This window comes from Elgaria multicarinata, chromosome 2 (assembly GCF_023053635.1).
Source record: "Elgaria multicarinata webbii isolate HBS135686 ecotype San Diego chromosome 2, rElgMul1.1.pri, whole genome shotgun sequence".
Taxonomy (NCBI): domain Eukaryota; kingdom Metazoa; phylum Chordata; class Lepidosauria; order Squamata; family Anguidae; genus Elgaria; species Elgaria multicarinata.
This window is the reverse complement of record NC_086172.1, coordinates 44,271,968-44,291,859: the sequence shown is the minus strand read 5'-3', so window position 1 is coordinate 44,291,859 and position 19,892 is coordinate 44,271,968. Positions and strand designations below refer to the sequence as shown.

Below are 19,892 nucleotides of genomic sequence, written 5' to 3'. Positions count from 1 at the left end.
TTGTATCCCAAATGCCTTTGTGACACATGTAGAGCAGCTGGTTTTTTTACAGCTCTTGTCTGCCACCTCTTATCTGAAACAACCCATGAACAACCTACAGTTCAGGGTTTGTGAGTTATGACAACCCATGGTTTAAACAACCTACAGTTCACAAGTCAACAACAAACGATGGGTTCTCCTTCTGGGTTGTTCATAGTTAACAGACCATGGTTTGTTAACAGACCATGGTTTGTTCACGCATCATGACAACCCAGATTTCAACAGCCTATACTATGTTAGTGTTATATGTGAACCAGACCAATGCCTGGAGCTACTGAGGCTCACAGAAGGGGCTTGTGCCAGTCTAATGGGTTTCCGCCCACTATTTTCTTTGACTCCCCATGCCATATATTGTAAATTACTTCTGAAATTCTCCTGTTTCAAAAGCAGTCTGCTAAACACCATTTAGGGCTACATTTTGAGAAAAATTAAAGCCTTGTTGGACCCATGGAACTAATTTCACAATTCTTTGGATTCTGGGCAATATATCTTTGCAGATAAATCTCCCATATGAGCCCTGTACACTTGTCTTTAAAATATAATATATAACAAGCAGTTTCCTATGCAAATCCTAACTACATTATGTGATAGCAAGTGTCATTGAAATCAATTGACACACTTTAAGGAAAGAGGATTGATTGTGTCTGTAAGGCAATGTTTAGTTTCCTAAAGCTAAATGTTGCTTTTTATTGGAGACTTTACTCCAAGTGCAGCCCGTGTGATATTACATAAGAATTTCATTCATCTATATTAATCAGATATCAACGTTTAGAGCAACAACAATGACAAGATTTCAAAATGTATTTACATAGGGTTGGATCCAGGATCTGCCTTCTACAAGAGGAAGAGCTTGTTTGCGGAAGGCCCCCTACCCAATTTTGGGAAGCCCCTCCTCCCCATACATACACCACAGCTCACCCCATTCAGCAGGGCCTCCTGACGGTGTAGCATTTTCATGGGGATGTGGGTGGGGGTGCTTCCGTGGGAAGGAGGGAGCAGGGAAGTCCACTTCTATCAGCACAGTTGATTCAACCCACAGACTGCAAAATTCACCTAAATCCAACCCACGGACTGCAAAATTTAATCCTATGTATTTTATTTATTTATTTATTACATTTCTATACCGCCCAATAGCCGGAGCTCTCTGGGCAGTTCACAAAAGTAGTGAAACAACTGCTCACCCAACTCTATATTCTGGTTGCAAAACCATTCCCTTTACACAACAACTGTGTATTGTGTTACAGTGGATGAAACATATTTTTGGCAATATTAGGGGCAGGTACCATCTTTCCGTAGGCACAGTTGTGCATATGGGAGGGGATCAGTATAGGGCTCAAAGAAGCTTTACATCCCCAGTTGGCTGCATGTGTGTCCTCCTAATCCAAGCCATGATTCGCAATGGGAGGCCCATGTATATCTCCCGTATAAATAGTCATGCTATCTCTTTCCTTCTCACAAGAGTGCCAGACCCATATCACTTGGGGCATGTGCCCAAGGACCAAACAGGTACGTTGGATAGAAGAGGGATCATGAGGCCTGTGTTAATATCCTCCTCCAAGCACAGCTATGCCCACAGAGAGAATGGATCAGGGAAAGATTCGCCAACTTAACAGTCTTTCTGAAGCTATAAAGACTGATATCTTCCAGCAGGCCTACCCAGTCGAATTTTAAGATGTCTGACTGTTATTTTAATAATGTATTAGTTTTATATGTTTTTAATCAGTTTTATGTATTTTATACTATTTTTGTATTTGATGTTGTTCCCCGCCTCGATCCAGAGGGATGATGATGATGATGATGATGATGATGATGATGATGATGATGATGATAAAATAAAAATGACAATTCCCCTAAGAAGAAGTTAGGTCAAGTTCTCACCATGCCTTCACTAGGGTCATAGAACCGCTGGATAAGCTGTACTGTGGTACTCTTCCCGGCTCCACTAGAGCCAACAAAAGCTGTGGTTTCTCCTGACTTGATAATCATGCTGAGTTTGTCTAAAATCTGGAAACGAAGAAGAAGACATATTTGAAAAGCGTTACCCTTTGAGCTCGAAACAACAAATGGAAGCAGGTACAGTGCTACAGCAGAAGGGATGTGCACTTACCTTTACTTCAGGTCTGGATGGGTAATAGAACGTAACATTATGGAATTCAATTTCACCTCGGACTTTATCCAGTTTGTAGCCATCTTCTGACATGCAGTCAATGGTTGGTTTCTGGGGTAGAATCAAAGAGGTATGTTACTTGTTTGTTCTTTCCAAAGAACCCCCCCTCCTTTTTTGCATTCAATCTACAGCATGTGCCGTCCCCAACATCCTCACTAATCTGAAGATCTCTTGTTCCTTCACCATGGCCAACATCAAGGGTAAGCATGGTGAGGCACCTGCTGAGGCCCCACACCCTAGCAGGGGCCCACTGACTAGAGCCCACTGGGCTTGCCTGTCCTCTTCACCATCACAATCTGCTTGTTCACCTGCATCTCACTCTGGTCCAGACAGCGGTGGTGAAGAAGGAGGAGCAGTAGATGCCACTGCCTCCTTGGCTCCCTGCAAGCAAGTGGCAGCAGTGATGAGAAAGAGGACCAGGAGCAATAGCAGCTGCTAACAATGGCCATGAGAAGATGGACTCCCTGAAGGAAGGGGCCCATTTTGGGTGCATTGGCCAAGGGGCTTTAATAGTCTCAGATCATCAGATCGAGAGATATTTAGGGTGGAAACTTTTGAAATGAAAGCCCTGTATGATAAACTGTAAAACCAAACAATCCTGAGAAAGTGGACGTATAACAAGATATCACTCATAATTCCCTAAGCACTGAGGTAAACCCCATGTTATTATACATTTTCTTTATCCTCATTAAAAAATACAACTTTTTTGTTCTTGAGTATTCTTTCGAAAGTCATGTAGTTTTTGAGTAAATCATGGTTAGATGTCATACTTAACCAATGTGAACACTGATTTTATACGTTCAAATGAAATTATCTCAAAAACTAATGGAGTTAACAAAAGTGTAATTACAAAAAGTATTTGTCATTAAATTTGAAACATTTCAGAAAAAAATCATCTCTGTAGCATAAACGGGTGAGAAGTTATGCATGTTTAAATGTGGCAACTACATAATAGCACGGCAGCCATATTGATGATGTCATCACGCAGCCCCACACCACCACTGGAATTTTGTTAGACTCTCTTTTCTGAGACACTTATGTGATATATAAACAAAAAAATATTCACTAAGCTTTTGCACTCTTCGGGTGAATAAATCCTGGTCTGGCTCTGGGACTATAAGAACCCACAGCCTGCATTGCCAACTCTCCCTTGCTGCTGCTTCTGCCTGGAACTGCCTCCCAGAAGGCCTGCTGATGTCCCGTCTCGTGCTTCTTTCAAACCCCTCCTCAAAGCTCATCATTTCCATGAAGTCTTTGAAAGAACCCCCTGGGATGGGGGTTTACAGAGGACCGCCCTCTATTTGAAAGGCTGCCCTGCTCAAGTCCAGCTTAAAGGTGAAGGACCAGAACGAACAGTTGCCCACCAGCAACAGGCTGAACAGGCAGACACACACCAGGTCACAGTCTTCCAAAGTGTGGTGAGATGTACTGAATTCCTATTTAAATGATCATAATTATTTCTAAATTTGCATCTCCACATATAAAGCAGCACATGCAGATTTAATACAAATCGGCATCCTCTTTTGTCCTCGTTTTGGGCAATGCATTTTCTCTTTTGGGGTGAATCATATAGGGCCACTGTACAACTCCCTGGTCTTCGTACTCTAACTAAGCCTACGTATTCTCCCCCTGCTTACCCATATCTCTATTTCCCTTCTTTCCCTTTTTTCTATCCCTTGTGTTGATTTCTAGTTTGCAAGTCCACTAACTTCTCATAATTTGTAAAGTACCATGTACTTACAGAGCACTCTATAAACAATAAACAGTGCTATGCTTAGAGTTGTTAAACCTTTTCCAGCCTAAGCATAGGACGCCATTTTGAGAAGCTCTTGGGCGGATGTTTCCCAGTGGTGGGCAGAGCTGCAGGCCAAAGGGGAGGGGCCAAAATACAAGCACATGATACTTAAAGCTCTTACTGCCCATAACTAAGCCTTAGCTTTTAGAATGGGGGGAAAACTGCACGAAAGCCAGGAACCCACAAAACGGCTTGGGGAAAGGGGGCACAGCCCTCTGGGGAATCCCAGGGGGGCAGATTGGGATTTCAGGCAAAGCTGGATTGGAACCCAGGCCTGAGGTTCTGCACCCCTGTTTTAAGAGCTACCACTGGAAGGCATGCTCCTGGTGAGTCCCCATGGACGTATGGCCTGATTGGAGCCCACCAGGAGAAGAGACGTTTGTTTTCAATTGAACCATTTTAATTTGCTGTTTTAATCTTTTTTGCTTTTTACCATTTTATTCTTATGTTCACCGCTGAGCAATCTAGCTTAGATATGGAGTGGTATATGAACTTGAAATGAATAAAAATAAATCTCATCCTCTAGAAGTGTCTTGGTTGCCGCGGCTGTGTGATCTTCACTGTAGCAGATGCAAAATACGAAGGTGTGTTGTGCAAACACCCCAAAGTCAAGGTAACAGTGTAGGTATCTGGTTAGCACCCTGACCCTAGCAGTTTGTGCCAGTATACTTGTCTGCTGGGCCAAAATATTGCCAACCTGCCCGGTCACTGAGGTCATCCGAGGGCATGCTCCTGGTGGTTCCACATAGATCCATCCTCTGATTGGAGTCCACCAGGGGAAGAGCCTTCAGCATGGAAGCCCCCCTCCTATGGCATTCCCTGCCTCTGGAGGTCAGGCAGATTCCTACATCCTAAGCGGCACAACACAACTGGGTGCCCAGATAGTCCTTACTGGCAAGCCCAGAGCATATAGGATAGAGGAGACCAATTCACGTCCAAGACAACATACAAATCTTTCTACTATACGTTCATGGAACTCTGTCTTTCTGTGCATCTGAAATTGTTTCTTTAAAAAAAATTTTCCGGCTATGCAAAGATGAAAAATAACAGAGCACAGCTGCCTTCTACGGACATAGCTTATCAGTGCCAATGGAACTGCACTGGGTTAAATTTGCTGGATATTTCATCCTCGGCATATCCTGAAGCTTTGGAAACACTATACATACTAATGTCCTTATCTGAGCCTTTGGCCTGACTTCATTTCTTATAATCAAGTGCCTGAGAGACTGTAGCGGCTTCGTTCCTGAAGCCACTTAATTGTGAATAGCCTCATTGCCTTCCAGTGCCTTTTCTTGGTGACCAGGCAGCTCAGGGAGTGCAATCCTAATTGATAAATATCAGGGCTTGGGGTACTTTGAATATTCATAAGGAAATCATTTAGAAACGTCACTTGGATGAATGTACTCTTTGTAAATTCCCCGGCATGGTGCCGGTTTGCTTTAATCTGCAATCAATTTTTTCTTAATCACCATAATATTTCTCATTTGCACTGTTGACAGAAGCCCAGGCCACTTGAGTCCTATCTAATACATTTCTTCCTCTAAAGCGGGGTAACGGCACTGATGCATTGGGTTACTCACTTTATCTATTGTCTCGAAGATGTTTGTAGCAGCCCCGCGGCCCGTTGCGAAGGCTTCCAAGCAAGGGGACGCTTGGCCGAGATTTAAGGCACCGATTAGAACTCCAAAGAAAACCTGAAAAAAAGCACAAAGCGAAAATAATCATCATGTTTCTTGGGTTTATTCATTGTTGTTTTAAAAACTGCTTTGGGGCAGAAATTAAATTGTAATAAAAAGTGGTGGAAGCCGTAAGAAATATTTCTGGATGGCAGACAAACACTTTGATCTTTTGAAAAATACTAAAGAGGGCACAAAAATGTGTGTTCTGAATCTGAAGACAGGAATACATTTAAAAGCACAGTGACAGCTTCTTTCAACAACAACAACAATAATAATAATAATATTTCTTACCCGCCTCTCCATTTTGATTGAGGCAGGGAACAACAGTAAATATAAAATACATAAAGCTGAATTAAAACATAATATACATTGTTAAAACATCCTAAAAACATTCTAAAAACACCCTAAAATTCCATTGGATAGGCCTGCCGGAAGAGATCAGTCCTTATAGCTTTCTTGAATGCAAATAAACTGTTAAGTTGACGAGTCTCCTCCGGCAGGCCGTTCCACAGTCTGGGAACAGCAGAAGAGAACAGTTATCCTCTGGGTAACAGTTGTCAGCCTAACTTTGACCGACTGAAGTAGATTCTTCCCAGAGGACCTGAGTGTGCAGGGCGGTTTATATGGGAGAAGGCGATCCTGCAGGTTCTTTTACCTCAAGAAGCCATTTCTGATTTATTTATTTAAAACATTTATATCAATAAGATCTCAGGGCGGCATACAGATAAAAGCAGACAGTATAAAAACAGTAAATATACACCATATAAATAAATATACACAGCTAAAAACAAATTAAATGAAGAGGCAACAAGATTCTAAGCAAAGTTTAAAGGACTGCTCTGGAATATAGCCTATAGTTACTCATAGCATACTCATTCTCTGAGTGTTGCACCTTCTATAGCCAAAATGGCACTATCCACACACAAGAGGGAGGTAGCAGCAGGCTTGGGGGCACTCCGAGATTGGAGAATATAAAAAAATCTTTAGAAGAACAAAAACAAAAAAACTCTAGAGGGAGGGGGGAAACATCTGAGTACCAAGGAGATCATCAGACCGGGGTGGGGGGTGGGGAATCATGTTTCCTTACCATGACTCCTGCTTCCTGCTGCTCTTCCACTATAGCAACAGGAAGAATCACACAGGAGAGAAAGGGGAAACAAGCTGCAACCACATGGCCCTTTCAGTGTAGTGGGACAGCGCTCTCCAGTGGGCGTTTTATAGCGAAACTTCTCTACGCACGGCAGGAAATGGCAACCAATTTTGTTATAATTCAGAAGAGTCGCATTTTGTTTGGACTATTTTACTACGAAAAAATGGCAGAAGGAGCGGGAAACCTGCAGGAGGCACGCAGGAGGTGGATGGCATCATGAGAGGGACCCGTGAAAATCCGTGAGTGCCCAGTAATAAGCGTGCTATAATACACTCGTCTGATGACACTCTAAATTTGCTCCATGGCCACACCATGTTAACTGCTTGATGGTGGTAGAGAGGAAAAACATGGTGGAGGAGGTATGGAATATAATGTCCTGGAAAAGGGTATGGCTCTAACTAGAACCCTGGAGCAGTGTCTTGCTACTTGTTTTATTTGTGAACCGCCCAGAGAGCTTCGGCTATTGGGCGGTATAAAAATGTAATAAATAAATAAATAAATAAATTGCAACAACAGACTTCCACCCAAGAGTTATTTTGAAGTTACTTTTTTATCCCTCTTCATGCCTCCAGTTGAAGCCTCTTCTGCTAGGCCCCACACCATTCTGGAGAGTCCTCCAATCCTCAGGAGTGGCTTTTGGGAGCTCAGGGCAAAGAAAATGGAGAAACCCCTTTTCTGTGGGTGTCCATTCCATTCACAACGTTTAGACTTTAAACCAATAACTATAGCAATGTTATCAATATAGGCCAACCCACTGGTTTTTTGTTTGTTTGTTTTTTTAAGCTAAAGGTTTTCTTTCTCTAACATGCATACAAGGATGAATTAAATTGCTTATAACATAGTCACTTGGCATGTCAAAACTATGAATTGGCCAGAAACGTAAGTGCTCCTGAGGGTTTCCCCCATCGCATCCTATTCCCAAATGCATGCTTATGCTCAAAGGCAAGGCAAATGGGGGAATGCATTAGAAAGCCATTACCTGTAGAAGTGTGCCGGGAGAATATTCCTCATCCTCAAGGACGAGTTTTGAACCATACCAGAAGGCTAGTCCAAAACAAAGGAAAATGATAAGCCAGATATAGCCAGTGAAAAATCCCATTATCATTCCCTTTCTAATCCCCTGGTTTTGGGCAAACACTAGGTTTTTGTCGTATCTGTGGAAAGAATAAAAGGAATATTCACAATTTGAGAAAAAAGAAAATGAATAAAGCTAAAAAAAAAAAACCACCACATGATCTTAATGATGCAGAGGATCGGTACTGAAAGAATGAGAAATCCATCTTTTATTCCTCAGTCTGCATAGAAATCTTTAAAAATTCTGCCAGATAATTTGAATTTACCTTCCTTCCAGCTTTTTATGTAAACTATTTGTTCATGAGCTGAGAGTTCTTAGAGCTTTTCTGCATGAGGTTATTAATCTGCTGATATGGCCGGTGCTCCTGTCGAAGCCCAGGTCGCTCTGTGGAATGCAGAGATGACTCGGGCGGTTGACACGATCGCTCCCAAGCGTCCTCTCCCTCTGAGCAGAGCCCGGTCAGCTCCTTGGTATACACCTGAGCTGAGGGCGATGAAGCAAGAGGGGAGACGGCTAGAACGCAGGTGGAGGAAGACTCGTGCTGGGTCTGATCGAACACGGGTTAGAGCTCACTATCGAGCCTACTCTGTGGCGGTGAGGGTGGCAAAGAGGCAGTTCTTTTCCACCAGCATTGCGTCCTCTCAGTGTCGTCCGGCGGAGCTTTTCCGGGTGGTTCGCGGCCTGTTACACTCTGGGCCAGGGCGAGAGATGGTGGAACCCTCGGTAGCACGCTGTGACAAATTTGCACGGCACTTTGAAGATAAAGTCGCTCAGATTCGTCATGAATTGGACACCACACTTAATGCAGCTCCACTAGTAGAGGTGTTCAGAGCGCCGTCCGGTTCAGTTTTATTGGATGAGTTTCAGTTATTGAGGCCCGAGGATGTGGACAAGGTGCTTGGCCAAGTCCGGTCGACCACCTGTGTGCTTGACCCTTGCCCCTCGTGGCTCATTACATCAAATAAGGAGGGGATCGCCGGCTGGGTCCAGGAGGTTGTAAATGCCTCCTTGAGAGAGGGAGTGGTGCCGGCCTCTTTAAAAGAGGCGGTAATTAGACCACTCCTGAAGAAGCCTAATCTGGACCCGGAAGATGTTAACAACTACAGGCCGGTGGCTAATATCCCTTTCCTGGGCAAGGTGCTTGAGCGGGTGGTTGCAGGACAACTCCAGGCACTCTTGAATGAAACGGATTATCTAGATCCATTTCAATCGGGCTTCAGGCCTGGTTTTGGAACAGAAACTGCCTTGGTCGCCCTGTGGGATGACCTCTGTCGGGAGAGAGACAGGGGGAGTGCGACCCTGTTGGTTCTCCTGGACCTCTCAGCGGCCTTCGATACCATCGACCATGGTATCCTTCTGGATAGGTTGTCTGAGCTGGGAGTTGGAGGTACTGCGTTGCAGTGGTTCCGCTCCTACTTGGATGGCCGATTCCAGAAGGTGGTGCTGGGGGATTATTGCTCTGTGCCGTGGCACCTAAGCCATGGGGTTCCACAGGGCTCTATCTTATCCCCTATGCTGTTTAACATATACATGAAGCCGCTGGGGGAGGTTATCCGGAGATGTGGACTGAGGTGTCATCAATATGCGGATGATACCCAGCTCTACCTTTCCTTTTCATCAAACCCAGGTGAGGCAGTGGCTGTTCTGAACCAGTGCCTGGGCACGGTAATGGACTGGATGAGGGCTAATAAACTGAAACTCAATCCAGACAAGACGGAGGTACTGTTAGCGGGTGGTTCTTCTGTCCGGCGAGGTGATGTTTGCCCTGTCCTGGACGGGGTTGCACTCCCCCTAAAGGATCGGGTCCGTAGTTTGGGGGTGCTCTTCGATCCAGAACTGTCACTTGAGGCACAGGTGAACTCAGTGGCAAAGAGCACCTTTTATCAGCTCAGGCTGATATACCAGCTGCGCCCTTATCTGGACAGAGATAGCTTAGCTACAGTTATCCATGCTCTGATAACCTCTCGTTTGGATTACTGCAATGCGTTATACGTGGGGCTGCCTTTGAAAACGGTCCGGAAACTTCAACTGGTGCAAAACAGGGCAGCAAGGTTATTAACAGGGACTGGCCGGCGAGATCACATTACGCCAGTCCTTTTACAACTTCATTGGCTGCCAGTCCAGGTCCGGGCCCAATTCAAAGTGCTGGTATTGACATTTAAAGCCCTAAACGGTTTGGGGCCAGGTTATCTGAAGGAACGCCTCCTCCCATATGTACCTACCCGGACCTTAAGATCATCTACAGGGGGCCTTCTCCGTGAGCCCCTGCCAAAGGAAGTGAGGCAGGTGGCTACTAGGAGGAGGGCTTTCTCCGCTGTGGCACCCCGGTTGTGGAACGAGCTCCCCAGAGAGGTCCGCTTGGCGCCTACACTGTACTGCTTTCGTCGCCAGCTGAAGACCTTTTTATTCACTCAGTATTTTAACACTTAATTTTAACTTAAATTTAAATTTTACTGTTTTAACTCTGTATTTTAATCCTATATCAACTTTGCTGTGTGGTTTTATCCTGGTTGCGCTTTTTATACTGTATTTCGTAATTGTGTTTTAAACTGTTGGGTGTTTTACTGTGGTTTTAATTTTTGTGAACCGCCCAGAGAGCTTCGGCTATTGGGCGGTATAAAAATGTAATAAATAAATAAATAAATAAATAAAATACTTTTGGTTTCATCACAGGATTGAAATCTGAGCTCTACACAAAAACTTTGTTTCCTGTTTTTCTGCTCCATAACCTCTAGGTGGCTCTGTGCTATAGCCTTACAGCTCAAATACACAAGTAGGACACTTTGTTTTCTTCTGCTTTTAGAAATAATACCACCTATTTTCCCCACTCCAAAAAAAACCCAAAGAAGTGCTCTTAAAAAATGGAACCAAAATTGGAGAATCATGTCGTCTAAAGACCCTATAAAGAACTGTAAGGAATTACGAGTGCACAGTAAATGCCTTGAATAGAAAAGCTTTAAGAGGGCTTTTCATCCATTGATCTACATCAAGGCATCTGTTGGCTTTCCATTACTGCAGTATGCTATGTTTGCTCTTCTAGACAGCATACTGGACAAGAGCAGTAAAACCAGTCTCTCTGTTCTTCAGACATGGCCCATTTGAAAGGTGCAGGCGAAACTGAACAAAATAGGATTTACTTAAGATCAAACTCATTCTTACTATTACTTCTTTCCAGAAAGACGATATGGTGACAGCATTGTCCCAGAAGAGGTGGGAGAGGACTGTCTGTGGAGGACTGTGGGAAAACGCAATTCTGTTGGTAACGAGACATTGCTGTTTGAAAGGGAGTGGGCTGGTTGGAGGCAATCCCATGGCATTGCTACCATGTCACTGTGCCTGGCCCACATCAGAACAGAGCCTCTCCCTTGGACCTAGCCTAAATCTATGCCATGCAACAAAAGTTTGTTTTCAGTTATTGCAATTTGTTTATTATACTCATATTTAACACTGGAACAAAACAACATACGCTTCATCTATTTCTCTATGTATAGCTCGCTCATTTAGATCTCTGAGCCAACCTTGATATATGAACCAACCTTTCAACCTCCTTTCTTTCCCCTCCAAAAGCAGCCACCGTCCTGATGGATGAGAGCACTTCATCGGCCACGGCCCCAGCTTTTGCATAAGCCTTTAATTCCCGACCTGTCATCTTTGCCACAGTCTAAAAGAAATCATCCAGTGGAGTCATTAAAGCAGGAAAGGCTTTTTGGTCTTTGGATTTTACACTCAGCAGGACAAACGTCTTGGTTACTATCCAATGGTGATATAGCACTAGCATTGATTGATTGGTTGGCTGATTGTACTTCTGTTCCGCCTTTCTGGAACCAACCAAGGTGGTTTAGATAATGTTGAGAAGAGAAAAGCCATAGTAAACGAAAACTTTGCAAAACACTAAAAACCATCACAATGATTTAAAAAAACCAAGTTCAAAACATGTGCCTTGAACCCCTTCCTAGGGTGGGGGCCTGTTGTAACTCCAGAGGGACTGCATTCCAGAGTTTGGAAGGAACACAGGAGAAGGCTCTTTCCCACAACTGGGCCTCTTCAAGAGGAGGTGTCTTCAAAAGGGCCTCTCTTGCCCATCTTAATAACTGAGCAGGTTCATATGGAGTTAGCCTCAGATAACCAGGTCCTAAGCCATTTAGAGGTTAACACAAACACCTTAAATTAAGCCTGGAAAACAACAGGCAGCCAGTGCAGGTCTTTCAGTATTCGGGCGATATGATCATGACACCATACACCGGTTAGTAGCTTAGCCTAGCTGCTCAATTTTGCTCCAATTGAAGCTTTTGGACACTCTCCTGGGGTAACCATATGCAGAGCACATTGCAATAGTCTAACCATGATATAATCAAGGCATGGATAACAGTTGCCAGATCAGACTGATTCAGGAACTGTTGTAACTGGTGACTAGATGAAATTGTGCAAAGGCACACTAGATGTTGTTGTTGTTGTTGTTATTATTATTATTATTATTATTATTATTATTATTATTATTACCCGTTTCTTCCCCTGGATCGAGGTGGGGAACAACATTAAATACAACAATAAATCAATGCTAGCGCAATGCCATTAGCACTAGCACTACACCATCATAGGGTACTAATAACTTGCTTTCAAAATGGACAAGATACATATAGCACTTTTTTTGCTCATTTTACCCATTCATAATCTTATCTGTTAAACTGCAATACAAAATAGATCCCATTTCAGGCTGGTATATAGTAGTTAGGTGCATTTGCGGCAGCATTCCACTATCTTCCTACTTTTCTCCAGGACCAGCTGTTTAAAAAGTTGTATTAGTTGTGCAGGCCAAACTATAAGCAAACAACTTATTCAGTGTATGGGATCGATCTCATGAGCAATTTAGCACATGAAGTGATGAGATTATGCCTTGGGAGGGCCAATTTCGATTAAGGAGGCTGCATCAGCCTTCTAGCTTTACAAAAGACTTCCATATAGACCAAGCAGAGAGGCTTTGTTAAAAGGTTGCTTTGTATAGAGACAAATTCCAGGGAGAGGGGTGGTCATTTAAAGGGAAGGGCCATGACTCAGCAGGAGAGCTCACGCTTTGCATGCAGAAGGCCTGTGGTTCGATCCTCGGCAATTCCAGGTAGGGCTGGGAAAACTCCTGCCTGAAACTTGGAGAGCTACTGCTGCCAGTCAGTGTCGGCAATACTGGTCTGAATGGACCAATGGTCTGACTCAGGAGAAAGCAGCTTCCTGTGTTCCTATGTCATGTTTGTTTGGGTAGCAAAACCAATGAAGAGCCTTGTGGAATGTGTGTGTATATATATATATATATATATATATATATATATATATATATATATATATTAATGCAGTGTGGCAGAAGCTATCACACGCCAGAGCCCTCTTTTTTAGATGCTTAAAGTGGCCACCAAAAACGTCTATGTGTGTGGATTTCTACATATGTATCTAGGTATCTCTCATTCTCTTAGGGTTGCATCCAGTAGTGGACATCCATCAGTGAAACAGCATCCGCTACCAAAACAGATTCCCCCTCCTCCCTGCAGAACCCCCTCCCCAAATCTGGTTTGGAGAGTTGGGGACCCTTCAGAGCAGATTACAAGGTGGGGGGGGGCAGTGTGCAGGGGTGCGAAGGGGAAGGGAGTGCCCCATTGTACAAGCCCATGTCCACTGACATAACACTGGATGTTGCCTGTAAAGCCAATGGCAAGTATCCAAGTGATCTCCAAAGGCTCTCCAATTCTCGGTTCTGTTAAGGAACTACAGAGAGCACTGTGGAGGGACAAGGAACAATAGATGCCCAAACAGATTTATTTTTTTTAACCCAGTAGTAAATGGTTCCTCACCAGGCCCATTATGGCAGCTCCAACCCCAATTAGTGGACTGACTGCAATAATAACCAAGGTCAGTTTCCAGCCTCTGGCAAATCCTAACAGGAATCCACAAACAAAGGTGGTGAAGCGCTGGATAAAGATTGCTACTTGATCAGCAATAGCATCATTTATTTTATTAACGTCACTGTGGAGAACAAGAAAAGTTGAAGCAGCAGATACATTTTGCCTTCATTACTATTCCAAATGCTAATTCAATTAGTTGATCCTTTCTACATCAGAGAAATGTTGGTGGAACAATTTGTCTCGTTATGAAATTATTTGTTCTTTTTTCTACTCAGCTACTTTATGACTTGGATCTTAAGTACCCAAGACTTTCCTCTTAGATTCAAGGCAGGCCATGAGCTCCTCTGTTTCCAGGACAGGTATCATGGCCGTCGAAGACCCCAGAACCAACCCTACCTTTAGGCAATGAGGCAGTTTGCCTCAGGTGGCAGTTCCTGGGAGGCGGTAGCAAGGAGGACAGAGCTGCCCTTCACCTAAGCCAGCCTGCTACCTTCAGGTGTGGTGGAGAAAGAAAGACTCAGCTACCATTCCAGTCAATTTTTGTACATGAAATAGAAAGGGATGCCATCTTGTTCTTCACCTCAGGAAGCAAAATATCTAAGGACAGCCATGCAAGACACACACACCCTCCAGAATTTGATTTGTTCCCAAACTTGTGTTTGCATTTCTCCTCTTCTCCCCACCGCTGCTCCTCCCTAAATGTTTGCGACTGATTGTATCACATTTCAGCCATGCTATATGACAAGGAAAAAGAGGAGGGAAAAGACGCGTTTGTGGCTTAGAAACAAGAAGGCACGCTTTCAACAAGCACCAGCAGCTTATGAAAAATGACTGGCCAGGTGGCGGAGTAACCTCAGATACTTTTGCTAGCCTTGAAAATTTCTAAGTCTTATGATCTGTATGATTCCACCCTCTCTGGCCAGGGATATATCTGCCTTTTTCTACCAGCCCAAAGTTCCTGTTACCATCTTTATGGCTCAAGACATTTTGCTGCCTAAGGAGGACTGAGAAACGCTGTAACCCACACACCCAAATTAAGGTGCAGGTTGACCCAAAGCCTGTCAAATTAATGTCAGTCAAAAAACCCCACAGGCATCTCTTCCCATCTTTGATAGTAAACCTACAACAATAACAAAGTAAATAGCTAACAGTTTGCTTAGGGTGACCATAAGAAAAGGAGGACAGGGGTCCTGTATCTTTAACAGTTGTGAGGAAGAGGGAATTTCACCAGATGCCATTTGTATGCACACAGGTAAAATTCCCTCTTCACCACAACTGTTAAAGCTGCAGGAGCCCTGCCTTCTTTTGTATCTGGTCACTCTAGTATAGCTCCTGCAGCTTGAACTGTTGTGAAGAAGAGGGAATTTCACCAGGTGCTTCATGCATACAAATTACATCTGCTGAAATTCCTTCTTCATTACAACTGTAATTTATTTATTTATTTAGAATATTTATATAACGCTTTCCATTGAAAAATTTCAAAGCAGTGTACAAGATAAAATGAAAATAAAAACAGAATAAAACACTTAAAACAAATTTTAAAAGAAGCAACTACAGAGACTCAAGGCTGCATATTAAGAAAAGGCTTCCTGGAATAAAGATGTTTTTGGGAGGCGCCGAAAGGAGTACAAGGTTGAAGCCTGCCTGACCTCCAGAGGCAGGGGATTCCATAGGAGGGGAGCCACCACTCTGAAGGCTCTTCCCCTGGTGGACTCCAATCGGAGGATGGAACTATGTGGAACCACCAGGAGCATGCCCTCAGATGACCTCAGTGACCGGGCAGGTTAAAGATACAGGAGCAGTATCCTCCTTTCCATACAGTCACCCTAAGTTTGCTGCCCTTTCATGACACCCAAAATCTACTGCCTGAGGTGGCTGCCTCACTCTACCTCAGGGGTAGGCAACTTTGGGGGATATGGGGGCATTTTGCTCTATGGGACACCATAGGAAAAAGCCTAAAGCATCAACATTTCATTTGTTTTCAAGCAAGATTTGGCTGTTTTAGCTTTCTGCAGCAGTAGTGAATCACTACAGAAGCCTAAAATGGTCAATTCTCACTGGAAAACAAACAAAATTTCGATGCTTAAGGCTTTCTTAGAGGTTTGCTGCCAATTTCCAGCAGCAAACTGGTGATGTTTTTGCCTCTACTGCAAATCTTGGTGGCAGGCACTGAAGTTCATGTGGTGCTCACCCCTGCTCTACATAATAGTATGACCAGGCCTGCAATTGTGGTCTTTTTGACATCGAGTGCTTTCAAAAAGGGAGAAATCGTGTTTCTTACCATTGCTCTGCTCCCTGCTTCTCTTCCGCATTTGAAACAAGCTGAATTACACAGGAAGAGAGCAGTGACCACATGGCCTGTAATTTAGAACCTCTCAGCCCATATACTTCAATGGGACAGCTCCCTCTAGTGGGCATTGTATAGCGCAACTTCAACTGTACACAGCAGGAAATCCTGACATATTTCAGGACAATCGGGGGTTCCAAGGTTTATTTTTAAATGGATTAACTGGGGAAAGAAGCGGGAGGCGCATAGGAGGCTCACAGCATCATAAAAATGACCCACAAATGTCCATGAGTGGCCAGTCACAAGTGTGCTATAAATCTCTCATTTAAAGACACTCATCATCTGAATACATATGCAGAAGAACGATCTCCAGGTGGCAGAAAGAGGAGGCCTCTAGCAAAGAAAATAGCAGTGGCTTCTTCCTGTTTGTCATCTGTTCCTGTCAACATCCCCTTATACCTGCGTAAAGGTACAGTTGGCCGTCTCAGCAGCAGCCACAGATGCCACCTGCAAGCCTACCATAAGCAAACATCTGAGCAATCCAAAAGTTAACATTTTTTTAGAGTCAAACTCCTCTGGTAACAGATTATTATCCTCCCGTGGCCTTAGACAAACTGCTCACTGGCACCAATGGATAACCCCAATTACTCACTCAGAAATACGTGTATTGAGTTCCCCCACTGATGTACAATCAAACCAGCCGATATCCATCCTCATTACTTTCCTGAAATAGGCTTTTCTGATTTTTTGTGTCTGTCGAGCAGCTGCCATTACCCATAAGCAGATCTGGAAAGTTTTAAAAAAGGATGGGGGAAGTAGAAGAGTCACGATCAAAGGAAAAACAACTTTCCATCCATCATTAATACATTAATACAAAAATTAATAGTTGCCAGCATAGTTAGGGTGACCATATGAAAAGTAGGACAGGGCACCTGTATCTTTAACAGTTGTATTGAAAAGGAAATTTCAGCAGGTGTCAGTTGTATATATGGGGAACCTGGGAAAATTTCCTCTTCGTCACAACAGTTAAAGCTGCAGGTGCTCTGCCCTCTTTTAAATCTGGTCACTCTAGTATAGCTCCTGCAGCTTTAACTGTTGTGATAAAGAGGGAATTTCACCAGGTTCTCCATATATACAAATGACACCTGCTGAAATTCCCTTTCCTATGCAACTGTTAAAGTTACAGGAGCCCGGTCCTCCTTTTCATATGGTCACCCCAGCATAGTTGGTCCTGGTTTTATGCGTTCAGTTATGATAAGAACATAAAATGATGCAGTCGTTGCCTCGCTCAAAGTGGAAAAAGTTGGGGTAAGTCCCCAACTTTTTAAAATTGGAGCTTCGGGGGAAATCCCTGAGATGTCTCTGTGATGGCGGCTGCGTCAAACACATGACCTGCCACCACTGTGGATCCACCCTGGGGCAAACCCTTCGTCAAGACAGGCTCCCTGTATGTTCAGAATATGTTCACGACAGCTTACCTCTGAGTAAGCCTGCAAAGGATTCCAGCATAACTTTGCCTTTTTATCCCTCTCTTCATCAACAAATGTTACTCCCTCAGTCTTCAAAATCACCTCACTCTTACCTCAGTTGACAGTTCCCTGCTACCCCCCTTCCCCAATGCAAGAATGCTGACGGGAACAGTGAAATTCAAATCACCGGAGTGTAGCGGCAGCATTCTAGCTTCAGAGTAAAAGTTTGAATGCCCGACATAACTTTGTCATAGTTGTTGCTATTGATAATTTTTAAACTGCTGCTCAGAATTTTACAAGACTAATGAAAGGCACACCTCTTGAACAAGCCTGAATAAAGTGAACTAGTACATTCCTGCAAAATTTGAAAGAAATATATGATATGCTAAGCTTGAGAAAAAAGCACAAAGGGGTCAATTTTCAGCACTTTTCCTGCCGTATCTGTAGCAATATATTTCAGATCGGTTTGAAATTTCCCACAATTGTAGATTATCAGGTAGATTATGGTTACGAAGTTTCAATTTATTAGCTCTACAGGTGTCATTTTTACAAGCAGTAGAATGAGATGTATAATGGTGGAACACACACACACATAGTGCGTGTTCCACCATTTATGGGTTTATGCAACGTTACACCAATACTAGGCCCACCGCATAAACCCTTCTCAGGCCAAGCACTGCCACTTGAAAACCCGAGGGAGGGTTAAATAAAACCTTTCCCCTAGCTATGAGGGAAACAGGTTATATATAGGATCTGTTTTTAAATATACTGTGGGTATATTCTGGTGTGGGTGTTTGATAACTGTGAGGCAGGTAAATAATGTCAAGCTGACATGTGGTAATTGGTAGTTAACAAAATAATAAGTTTATTGTCATGTTAAAAGCTTCAAATGAAAATATAATGCTTCTAAACCTGCTTAATCCAAACTTCCCACACACCAACCACCTCTCTCTCTCTCTCTCCACACACCAATCCTAAATCCCTAGCAATTAATCTCCCCTCACTCCACAAACAATTCCAATCTCCCCTCCCAACAACAACTACCAACCCAACACACTATGGCATATGGTTCATTGTTGATCATATAGTATACAACAGGGGTGGGGAATGACTTTCAGCCTGAGGCCCGAATTCCATTTTGGAGAAGTTCATATAGGCTTCACCACTCTTGGGTACGTGGGGCCAAAAAATACCTGCATATTTATTTATTTATTTATTTATTACATTTCTATACCGCCCAATAGCCGGAGCTCTCTGGGCGGTTCACATATTGTAGCTTACTGTAGCTTAGAGCCCTCACTGCCAGTAACACACTTTAGAAGAAGCATGTAAACCTTTTAGAATGGAGAAAGAAATCCACAAAAGCTGGAAAACCAACCAATGGTGAGTGGTAGATAGAAATAGGGTGGGACTAGGGGAAATGTGTATGGCCATCTGGGAAACCCAGTGAGCAGGATATGACCCCCCCACAGCTGGGCCAGATTTGGCCCCTGGGCCTGAGGTTTCCCACCCTTGGTATACGGAAACCCCTCGGCTGCCAAATAATGTCATTTTTTTTATTCTGGAAAACAAACACTGAAGTAAATACTGACATGGAGGTATCCAAGCAAAAAGACAGAGCAGCCAATTCCGGCATAATAACTTGCAAAATAGGTCATTTCCCTTTCAATATCCAGCAACCTATTAAAAAAAAAAGAAGAAAGAATTTAAGAGTATTCTTACAAACGTGCAAGAGCCGCTCTACGAGAAAGCTTGTTTCAGTTATGTGCTAATGGAACTCCCTATATGAATTTAGTCAAATGTGGTGGTGGGGTTTTAATATTTGAATACAAAGATTTGTGATCTCAATGACTCAGTCCATCCTGTGTTTAAGTGTGTGTGAACTGAATCAGCTGATTCAATATCAAGAACTAATGGAACGTCCTAGCTGCAATTATTTCACCATTGTTCTTTTATTCAGTCAATGTTCGGGGCTGGATTCAGAGAGGGCAGAAGAATTCATAGGAAGGAATTACAGTGAAAACATAAAACGAAATTAGTAGGCAAGTATTCTGACAACGCTAAATCCACCACATTCTCCATTCATATAACTCAGTCACAGCATTGACTGATGCACAGTTCAACACGCGAGCAGAAGCAGAGTCAGAATTGCTCAACAGCTGTGTAAAATGATCCAACTTCAAACTATTTCCTTGTGGAAGATGCTGAGTAATATAAAATATCTACGAAGACTAATGTGCAATCCTATGCTCATTTACCTAGGAATAATCCTCACTGAATACAGTGGTACATTTACCTGGAAGTAAGCCACATTGAACAAAGGGGTACATACTTCTGAGTAAA

General features: G+C 43.3%; 1 protein-coding gene across 2 annotated transcripts in view; it reads right to left on the bottom strand.

Moving 5' to 3' along the window:
- The window catches only part of ABCB11 (ATP binding cassette subfamily B member 11), a 120,155-nt gene that overhangs the window by 42,172 nt on the left and 58,091 nt on the right, over positions 1 to 19,892 (bottom strand). For both annotated transcript variants that reach the window (XM_063116428.1, XM_063116427.1), the window contains 8 exons: positions 19,142 to 19,229; positions 16,733 to 16,866; positions 13,743 to 13,914; positions 11,442 to 11,566; positions 7,810 to 7,984; positions 5,582 to 5,695; positions 2,147 to 2,257; positions 1,918 to 2,043 (listed from right to left, as the gene is read on the bottom strand). In XM_063116428.1, the coding sequence (XP_062972498.1) occupies positions 1,918 to 2,043; positions 2,147 to 2,257; positions 5,582 to 5,695; positions 7,810 to 7,984; positions 11,442 to 11,566; positions 13,743 to 13,914; positions 16,733 to 16,866; positions 19,142 to 19,229 (1,045 nt within the window). The remainder of the gene's footprint in view (positions 1 to 1,917; positions 2,044 to 2,146; positions 2,258 to 5,581; positions 5,696 to 7,809; positions 7,985 to 11,441; positions 11,567 to 13,742; positions 13,915 to 16,732; positions 16,867 to 19,141; positions 19,230 to 19,892) is intronic.